The sequence below is a fragment of the Aplysia californica genome, unplaced genomic scaffold (genome assembly GCF_000002075.1).
Source record: "Aplysia californica isolate F4 #8 unplaced genomic scaffold, AplCal3.0 scaffold00821, whole genome shotgun sequence".
Lineage (NCBI taxonomy): Eukaryota > Metazoa > Mollusca > Gastropoda > Aplysiida > Aplysiidae > Aplysia > Aplysia californica.
Window position 1 is genome coordinate 229,393 of NW_004798091.1, and position 10,851 is coordinate 240,243.

General features: G+C 38.5%; 1 protein-coding gene across 2 annotated transcripts in view; it reads right to left on the bottom strand.

Moving 5' to 3' along the window:
* Positions 1–764: 764 nt before the first annotated feature.
* Positions 765–10,851, bottom strand: part of LOC101847535 (D-ribitol-5-phosphate cytidylyltransferase) — an 18,535-nt gene continuing 8,448 nt past the window's right edge. For both annotated transcript variants that reach the window (XM_005109846.3, XM_005109845.3), the window contains exons 6-10: positions 9,013–9,117; positions 7,915–7,960; positions 7,001–7,095; positions 5,279–5,905; positions 765–3,020 (exon numbers count right to left, since the gene is read on the bottom strand). In XM_005109846.3, coding sequence (XP_005109903.1) covers positions 2,931–3,020; positions 5,279–5,905; positions 7,001–7,095; positions 7,915–7,960; positions 9,013–9,117 — 963 coding nt within the window. In that variant the 3' untranslated portion in view covers positions 765–2,930. The remainder of the gene's footprint in view (positions 3,021–5,278; positions 5,906–7,000; positions 7,096–7,914; positions 7,961–9,012; positions 9,118–10,851) is intronic.

The following is a 10,851-nucleotide window of genomic DNA, read 5'->3' on the forward strand; positions in this document are numbered from 1 at the left end:
ACTCAATAAAAATTTCTCCCCACTCAGGAATTAAACTCCAGTCTCCTTCGAGCTATATTGAAGCGTCTAACAACTACACCACAGATGCTGGTGTCCTGACTCCTATTTAATTGTTTTGTTTAAGTAAGAGTGTTACGGCACTTGCAACACAATAAGGTCATTTATAAGTGCCGAAGATTAGAGGTGTTACAAGAGAGTAACAAACACAAAAAAAAGAAGGAGGGGAGATAAATACGATAGATGTTTGATAGGAAAGAAGAAGCAAACCACACCAGAGCACCCATCAACCACCCACCTAGTTGATTGTGATTTATCAGAATATTGTAAGGCGAAAGAAACCTGCACAACATCTTACAAAATAGAAAAGATACAAGTATCTGAAGAAAACAACAACAATAAAACAACAACAACAGCTACAACACTGCCGTGCCAAGGCAGGGCGACGTATCTGTACTTTTCATGATTTTGATTTACATCACGCTGAAATTGGAAATATGGGCATGGCCCTTCAGATGCGTCTGTTTGCCATAGTGAAATATCCTATTTGTAGTGCAGATACGTCTTCCTGCCTTTGACACAAGATGCAGAATGGGTATATGGGTCCATTTAAACGAAGATGCAAAAATAATTTTTGCAGATACGTCGCTTTGCCTTGACACGGCAAAACAGTACAGTAACAAAAACAATAACAGAACTGGTAAAGGCTTTCAGGCTAAATCATTTTTAGCCACACAAGAACAAAGAAATCAAAACCAACTTGTGGCTTCTATTTTTCACTGACCTTATTGCATGTATTTATTAAAACACAAAAACTATAATCATATTTTCAGCTCATACAAAGATACATTCAGCATTTACTACATAGATGTTATGTATAGTTTAATAACATAGAGCAATTACATGACTGTGTAAATAAATATTAATTTAAAAATGACATTGCATGCAGTGAATTGTGGAGACAAAGGCCCACTCAGTGAAGCAAAACCAGGCTCTCAGTCTTCAGTCTTATTTGTTTCATGTTTCTTTTTTTATGCAAAAAGAAGTCCAGGTTAAGCCAGACTTTTATCGCACCTGCAACGCAAATAGGTCATGCAATTGCAGAAGACTAGAGGTGTTGGAGAGTAACAAACAGAGAAAAGGAGGAGGAGGACAGATAATTACGATAGATGTTTGATAGGAAAAATGGAGCAAACAACAACAGAACACGCGCTAATCACCCACAAGAAAAAAGAAAAACGTTGACTAGGCATTAAGTGCTGGGAAAGAGCAAGGTATACAGACAGAACTGTAAGCAGAAAAAAAAGTAGGACCTTTCAAGGTGCCCAAAAACCAACCACATTTGTCTTATAAATCATAAACTTTGTACAGAAAACAGAAAAACAAAGGAAGAGTGAGTGTGCTCAGCTAAAACAGCATCATAACATGAAACGAGTCATGAAAGTTTGTACAGCTAAAAATCTAGTTTATTTCTAAAATCATAAAGTAAAATATTAATGTAAAAATTTCGAAGTATTTACACCAAGTTCTTAACCCTTTCCCTAATGACATATTTCATGTCTTATTCCTCTGAAGGTTACACACCCATACACTCTAATAAAGAGAAATATCAAAGTAGGTCTCAATCCTAGTAGCCGGGAGGGTAGCACATGTACACTGTACACAGTAAGAGAGTAGAAGTTTGTCCATGTAGCACTATATGCATGGAGATGGTTCGCTGTATTTGTACTATTACAAGCTTTCATTCTCACTAAATCATGAGCTTTCATCATCATTGAATCATGACTTACATCGCAAAAGTGATGTCTCCGACTATGATCAGGAAGTAAGGCAGCCACCAGAGAACACAGCTGAGAAGGCAAGTGATTCAGACTCCTTTTGGAACTGAAAGAGTGCCTCTTTAAATCAAACGGTTAATGTTACGGTAAAGGACAATTAAAGAATGTGGTATTTGAATCCATCCCGAGGCACTCATATTTATCTAAAGTCATCCTTCGAATTGAAAACGTGGGCAACTGACGAATGAAATTTTTTTATAGCCTCCTTCAATCTTTTAAAAAATTACCCAGAACCTCCTATGAGCTTTGGCAATGCCAAGACCACATGTCCTAAAGCCTAGCGTTACGAGACACTAAGACTACACTGAGGAGAAGCTGCTGGAAGCTGTAAATGCATGAAAGACAGAATTCCAATTTTATTGAAGTGCTAGGGAAGTGTGCTAGTCCCATCACCAGACCCTCTGCTGGTCCCACTGTCAGACCCCTCAGGTGACACAGACAGTGAACAAAGTAAAAGAATTGCTGACTGAAAGTAGTGTATGTCAATTGGGTCTACCATGCACGGAAAAAACAGAGACAGTACACTGCACCACATGACAGTCCCATAGCTATTAGAGCCTGTGAGAGGTTCAAAGAACTTTGCAGCTCTGTAGCCAGAATTATTTTGCCTCCTTGGCTCAAAGTGCAAGACTTCCCTGCAGAAATGAAATAAACATGACTTAAATGTAAGTAAAAATGATCTTCATTGAGTTTTCAAGCATGGAAAGTTTCCTTAATAAATCAATTAACAAATCACAACATTGCTGGCAGTTGCCCAACAACACCCAACTGAGTAAAGGCATCACCACTCGAGAAGAACACACGGTGGTGGTCACGCATTCAAAAGGTACAGCAACATATCATCAATGGTACTAAGCTCTAACAATAAATCTGGAAGAAATAAGTCAACTGCAGGTCATAGTTAATTTTTTTAAAATCAGGAGTCAGACTGCAAATAATATAAAAGAACTTTCAGTTTACTTTTGTGTTCACTTATAATATTTAAAGAGCAACTTTGTTTTGTTGAAAATATTTTTTTCAAAACCAATCATATGGCTAGGCCAGAGCATAGCACCATGAATATGGTAGCAGACAGTCAATCTCTTGGGGAGAAGCTCAAGCCACAGACAGAGTCTGCCCATCCAAGTAACTTCCTCTCTGCCAGATGAGTTCATCCAAAAGTTTACCAAGAGTTTCCGTAGAGCTCTGAAATATTTGAAATAAAAATTTAAAAATTATGTAGAATCAAATACATTTTACATTTTAAGAAACTAGAACCTAACAGGAAGGAGATAAGTATTTAGTTATAGCAAACAATAAACTGGTACAGAAAAGTGAGCAATTAAAGAAAAAATGAGAGGAGAAATAAGAAAAGGAGAAATAGAAACATAGAAAAAAAGCAGAAGTAAAGGTCTCATCAGTGTCTGAGAAATGAAAGCCGAGGTCTCTAAAAACACAACCAAAATGTTCTAATGTAATAACCCAAGAGTGTCTTGCGCCAACACTACACCTCTGAGGATGGAATAGAAACGGGAGGCTAAACCATATCAAAACTAATAATTATCCTGCTCAATTTGGGCTTGAATAAAGAGAAATAGATCTACATAGTTGGATTTTTATTAAATAAAAGTTTTACAGCAACACAATTAGGTCATACAAATGCCAAAGATTGAAGGTGTTTTTAAAGAGTAACATACAAAGAAGGGAAGAAGAAGAGATAAGGAGGACATATGGGCGATACTACGACATATGGTGGATAGTAAAGAAGGAGTTAATCAAACCAGATCACCTATCAACAACAAGCAAGTGGATCTACAAAGTAACACTCATTTAGTACTAGGAAAAAGTAAGACAAAGATAAACAAAAACAATAGAGAGGAAGAAAAAAAAGTAAGATTTTGAAGTGGTCATTCCAACCACCCACAAATGCTTTCAACAAGACCAATGATGGACCATTCCATGATAGATGAAATTGGAGAGACATACATAATGCAGGGACGATGATTTGCCGAAAAAATTCTACACAGTGATATCTCTATCAGAGATTCTTTAATATTTGTAAGGCATCGGAGTGAAATCAGGCACTCATCAAATAACCAAATCAAAGAAACAAGACATTTTTCCACCAGTTTGGCAATTTTTATCGAATTTTTGTTTTTTGGCTCAACCTCGTGTATGTCCATGTAAATACACATTTATATGTGAATTTTTAAAAAAGGTTGATTAAAGACACAAAATATGTCATTTTTCTGTTGACAAGGACTCTTCAGCTATTGGAGTTCTCAAACTTTGGCAGCCATTTTCTCACTGATTTCACCACTGAAGCTAGGCGGCCTCACCTTCTTCAATGGCAAATATCTTGACTTCTGTGCAAGATAGAAGGGAACTTTTTTCATTGACAGCAAGGCAAAAGAATAAGCTTTCAGATGATGCCTATAACTCCACATGCCCAAAAATTGACGAGCACCTCATTCCACCGCTTCGTGACGCATTTTTGTTAGAGGACGGTTCCCTCAGACAAAAACAAAGCAGAAAAAAAATGGCTCTATCAATGAACAAAAGTTTTTTTTGCAGGCCATCAATCTCTGCATTACATGTGTCACTGCCTCAGAATTATAAAACTCTATTTGAGAAATTTGACGCCAACATTTTTAAATTTCACAATATATAGATCTAATACTTTTTCAAATAAAGTTATTTGAATATCTTGGTAACGACTGAAAAATATTCTTACGATTTTGATATAGCAGATAGAGTATATATGTGTTCTGATCTGATGGTCTTTGTAATTCACAACTGCTAAAAAAGTCAGATAGAACTGAGGAAGCGATTGTGTCACTGCAGTTTCATTTTTTAAAAATTGAATGGCCCTGAAAACAATACACTACAACCACACCAAACACCAAAACCACACCATGAAAGATACACATTCAAAAACGGTATATGAGAGGCAGCGTGGTGGAATCAGGCTCTCGTCAAAATAATCAAAGTGAAGAAACAGGCATTTTCCCGCAGGTTTGTGAATTTTTATCCAATTTTTGTTTTTTTGCTCAACACCTTTCATGCCCATTAAATAACTCATTTCTGTGTGGATTTTTGTGAAAAATGTTGATTAAAGGCAAAAAGAATGAAAATTTTCAGTTACCACAGACTCTTAAGCTAAGGAAATAACTAATGTTTGGAGGCCAATTTCTCACTAATTTTACCTCTGAAAACAGGTGACCCCCACATCCTTCTTTCGCAAATATCTCGACTTGTATTCAAAGTAAATGGATACTTTTTTCATCCAAACAAAGACAAATGAACAAGCTTTAAGATGATACCAATAGCTCTACATGCCCAAAAATTGACGAGAGCCTGATTCCACCACGCGGCATCACATATGTACTGATGGCTTACAGGTTCTGAATATAGAGTCCAACATTACCAGAGAAAACAATGAAAGCCCAAAAATGAAAACTTACAGAGTAAACAATCTGCAAGACAGTACAGCCATTGTTCCCTTTCTTCTTCAGCCTCTGCTGAATCATCTGCGGCAAATTCTGGTTTCCTTTTTGTCGACAATCCAGAGACAAACTAAAACTGTTGTGCTTTTCCGATTCCCCATCATGAGTGCTATTAGAAGTGCTGAGACCTTGATCTGTCAACTCACCACAAAATGAAGGTGGTCTACAACATGAAAGTGACACATTTGTGGAGATATTTGAGGAAGTTCTGGTGTGCTCACTCGTCCGTTCACTTGTGATATTGTTCCCAGAAAAATCTTTACATTTATATGTCTCTGTTTTGGTGGGGATGGTAATATGATGGGGTTCCTCATCGACTGTATCTGAGGAAGACAAGAGATTCTCTTCTCCAGATCCTTCAATAACTGTTGCATTCTTTTTAGATGCGCATAGATTTCCCGGAGATGCTGTTTGAGGTTTAGCATGAGTCAGTAGAAGCACAAAGACACCAAGCTTTACTGCAGATTCTGGTAGAGCAGCGTAGCATGTCTCAATTTGAGAACAAAGGTTGACTCTGTTAGTGAAAGGCTCGTCTGGTTCAACAAGTACAACAAATGTGTTGGCTGGGTCACCCTGCTCGACCACCTGTAAAGAAATGTATCAATATTATTTTTGGATGAGGAAATAATAATAATGATAATAATGTATATCACTTCTATAATGGCCACTCCTTGATGAATTAAAGCGCTTCACAATAAAATTTTTGGTATTTTTTTTAAAGAAAGTAAATTAGAAAGATATTGTGGTCCCAGATCAATTATCTCACTAATAGCACAATACTGCAACTTTGTAACATAATCCAAATGGTCTTTAACAATGAGCCAATGCAGTTGTAAGAAGCAATTATTTATTCAAATAGTTTAAAACAGAAATAAAAACACATCAGAATATTTGCTCTGTATTTTAACATTTTGGTCTGTTTTTCAGTTTCGTCCATACAAGAAACGGATGTTAGTTTAGTTTTAGTAGAGGTCTAATGGCGCTCGCAACTGCATAAGGTTATATGAGCGCCAGAAGATTAGAGGTGTTACAAGAGAGTAACAAACATAAAAAAGAAGAAGAGGAGACAAAGACGATAGATGTTTGATAGGAAAAAAGTTCAAAAGCAAACCACACCAGAGCACCCACCAACCACCAATGAAACGGATGTGTTTACAGCAACCACAGTAAAGATTTAAGACCATTATTGAATCATCACTTTTGGAAATAGTCCCCATAACATGATGAACACAGAACACAGACAGAAAATACACCAAACATTACGTGACTACATAGTAGACATTGCTTCTTTACAACAACCCAGAGAGTTTGCTTTACGTAGGTCTGTATTTGTACTCTTATGATGATAGCACATATGGGCATTTATTTTGCACATGTCCACACTCTACAGAATGCTCTATGCGCTTTACAATTATTATTAATCCATATATAAACTGACTTGATCTTCGGCCGTCTATAGCTGGGTACCAGTACCTATTCTCACCTGGGTAAAATGAGGAAAATGTGTTTATAGTGCTTTCCTCAAAAACACAATGTCAGGCCCTTGACGAGATTCAAACCCTGGACCTTACGGCTGAAAGTCTGAAAGCCTAACCACAAGAACAAAGACACCAAGGTACTGGTTTCACAAAATTCACGGAAACAGGGAAATGTACGCAGGTTCCTTTCTGACATACTTACACAAAGATTCCTTTGATGTAGTCTCATACACAGATCAGAGTGCACTTTTTCTCTCAAGCTACTTTGCCCTAATATGGACACCACAGTCTGTCGCTCTGAGAAAAAAAACACAAAGCCAACAAAATTCACCCAGCGTTCATCCTTTAGACAGCACTCTTCACTACAAATGACTTAACCACCTCTTCTATATCCCTCAGTGGGGTGCAGGGTAACACATAGACCTGCAGCATACTGGTAGAGGTGCAACTACCTCTAAAATGTTGAAATAACACGAATGACAAGTTGTTGTTTTTTCTCAAAAATTAGGTTGGGTCCAATTGTTGAATGTCATGACATATTGACCAAATAATTGTTCTGATACACTGCAAAAAGGGACTGTTTCTCTAATCAAACAAGCAAGTTTTTCAAAAATCACTCCCCTTTGTTCCTCACAAAACCAAGGGACAGAATGGACGTTCAGCAACTATTCTCTTACCAAAAAATATAAGTAGGACTCTATCCTAATTCCAAACTCATTTACAATAATAACCTGGTTTTGATTCAAAATGTACGAAGTGATCATCAGAGAGGCACAAAATATATATCACACTAGTTCAGAATAATGGCCTCTTCTTCTTCCCTTCCTTCACCTTTCATTTTTATTATGACCAGTGGGCCTGAGACTCCCATCTCCTAACTGGCCCACTAGTATCCTGCAGGCTATTAAACTTTTATGGAATCACCTCCTTCTTCACACTCCTTTCACATAAATTCTTTTTGCAGGGTGATGAAATACTTAAAATGCATGCTAGTTATAAACAGCAATATGGCAAATTTTCATCAATACTGATAAATATTTTATAACTTTCTTCCCTGTTTCACACATGGTCATGTTAAAGCAACAACAGGAACCAATTAGCAACCCAGTGACTAACCTTTAATGGTAGATTCCAAAGAATAAATGTCCTTTTGGTAAGTCACCTGGTAGAAGAAAAGACACAGGAATTTTTTTACGATATATGATGTGGTACAGGACCATCATCGATGTGGTACAGGACCATCATCAATGTGTACATGATGAAATTCCTATTCTGGATCACTGACAGAAGGCCAAAATACATGTGTGTGCATGTGTGTCTGTGTGTGTGTGTTTGTGTGTGTGTGTGTGTGTGTGTGTGTGTGTGTGTGCGCGTGGTGTGTGTGTGTGTGTGTGTGTGTGTGTGTGTGTGTGTGTGTGTGTGTGTGCGTGGTGTGTGTGTGTGAGAGTGCATGTATGTGTCCATATATGTTGTTGTTGTTAGCAATCCAGTAGCATCTGAGCGTTAACTCTTCTGCATGATGCCATTCTGTAATAGCTGCATGTCTGTTCTAATTGTTGTCTTGAGGAGTAGAGGCAATTAGATGTGCGGAGTAGCTTGGGAGAAAACATCCCCTTAAATCAGTTAGTTTTCTACAGAAGAACAGATGAATATTCCACTGAGGTTTTCTGAGGGGTAGTCACATAGTGGGCAGGCAGCAGACTGCTTTACGCCAATTCGGTTGAGATGTTGATTGAGGGGTACATGTTGGGTTCTAAGTTGGAAGATTATGGATTGATCTCACCTCCTCAATTCATTGATTGGATCTTTGACCAGTGGTTTATTCATGTGGCCATACATTATCCTTCCTGTCGTACCTGTGGTCCAATGGTTCATCCAGTCTTCCTTGAGGTTTGACTTGATCATTTGGGAGAAGGTGGTGTAATCAGTAGGAATGTGTCCATATATAAACCACCAATATTTTTAGCGACTCTGTATATTTGTATCCTTCAGTAAAAGTAAATAAGTCTTGGTAAGAAAGAGAAGGAGACTCTGACTGATCAAACACCCTCAGTTTTTGTTCACTTTGGGGGTGGGGGGAGAAGAAGGGGGATGAGGGAGGGGGATGTAGAAGGGGAAGAGGGATAGGGAGGGAAAGGAGGGTGGGGCAAAGTGGGTGTGGGGGGGGAAGGGGGGGGGGGCTGAATGGAAATGGGGGGAGGGGGGAGCTATCACCTTCCAAAGCTCCTCAGAACCTTCCACCAGCTTTGCGTGACAGTGGGAGTAGTTCATGGCCAACAGTAGACACTCCGTGCCATGCTCCAGGTCATCCTCTGAGCACTGCAATGATACACAAAGAACAGAGTGTACTCTCGGAAGACTGTTATAACCACTAGTGCTGGGCAGCTAGGATCCCGATTAATGCAAGTTAGGAATCGTAGGAATCAACTCCGAACCCAATTACTTACTTCTTAATGATGTGATTTCTTCCAGTGGTTACCTGGTTGGCTCCAAACATCTTCAGGATTTAGGATAACCTTGATTTCTGAGCACTACGAAGCATCAACTTTTATTTTTCAAAAATAAATTCTTAAAAAAAGATTTTAATGATTAAAGTAACTGGTAACCATTGATTTACGTAAAAAGGAGTCTGAATTTTCTTCCGTAGCATTAATTGTGGGAATCGGTTCTGGAATCCATCCTTCGCTCTGCTCTAATAACCACACCCTGTAAATATCAAAGAAGCCTGGAGAAACCAACCAATAAGAGCAAATACTAATTTACTGGTACCTCTCTTATCGATCAACTTTCCACAACGATCACATGTACTAATGGCTACTACAATTACCTGACAATGGCATTTTTCCCTTTTAGTCTACCCATATAGCGTTCCCTGACAAACATAGCCATAGTCAGTCATTTTCTCAACAAGTCGACCTCAAAACCTGCTCATGACGGTCACTTTCAACAAAACTTTTCCACCACCCCCTCCTCGGACTGAGTGTGTACATTTAGTTGATGGAAAGAAGCTTATCGCCTGACTAGGCTCACGGTACTAAACAAGAGGGGGCGGGACTTATGATAACATGCAAGTGTCCACTGGACTGAGCACAATGCCACTGCCCATACCTTATGCGACAACCAGTAATATCACACTGCTGCTGACATCAGTAAACATCATGCAGTCATATTACTGACAATGTGGATTAAGTCTTACAGCTCCCGTGAGCTGCTGGGGCAAGATTTTGTTGTTTGTTTTCCCTGCATTGTTTTGTTTTGAGAATTATGGGATGTTTGAGTCTGTTAGCAGCACTTTTAAAAAATAAAAAGCTCTCATGAACTTAGAACAAATGTTTTGCATCAGCTAATGTGTTGTGTTGGAGGATATCCAAGTACAAAGTGAGAAATCGTTTTCATACTACTATATGAGAATACCTTTAACTCTATCTCCAAAGGGGGGGGGGGGTAAACCCACAATGCCAGGGCTCTTTTTTGGTGCTAAATCAAAAAATGACAAAAACGTCATTTAATGGGTCATTAAATCGAAACCAGCAAACCTGTTTCGATAGTTCTTCATCTTATGAATGAACTTCTGGTACAAGAGACCTGTTTTCGGCAATTTTCGAAAAGCAATTTGATGCCGAAGTCGTCGTAAAGGAATGTGCCCGAGCCGCTGTCAGCAGCTCACCAGCACAGTGGTTCCAACCATGAGCCACCGGGAGCGGTTTGCCGGAGATAAAAAGTTAATCCTGTCCATAGTGGTCACCAGTCTAATATGGTCATATTTCTCTGCGATCTAGAGTGATCATTATGGACAGGTCCTGGTGTATTACATCTAAAACATGTCATGACAGAGACACCTTGCCCTTTGAAGGAAAATAAGTTTAATACGGAAGACACCATATATAACAGGTCCAGTAATAACAGGATCCGGTTATACAGGAATTTTTCAAATCCTCGTTTTTTCCTACTCTTTGTTTCTATTAAAAGTTATCGGCAATAACAGGGCTTCATCTGAGCCTGATCGGTTATATCAATGACAAATGCTAATTAAGAATGTGTAAAAAGTAAGAG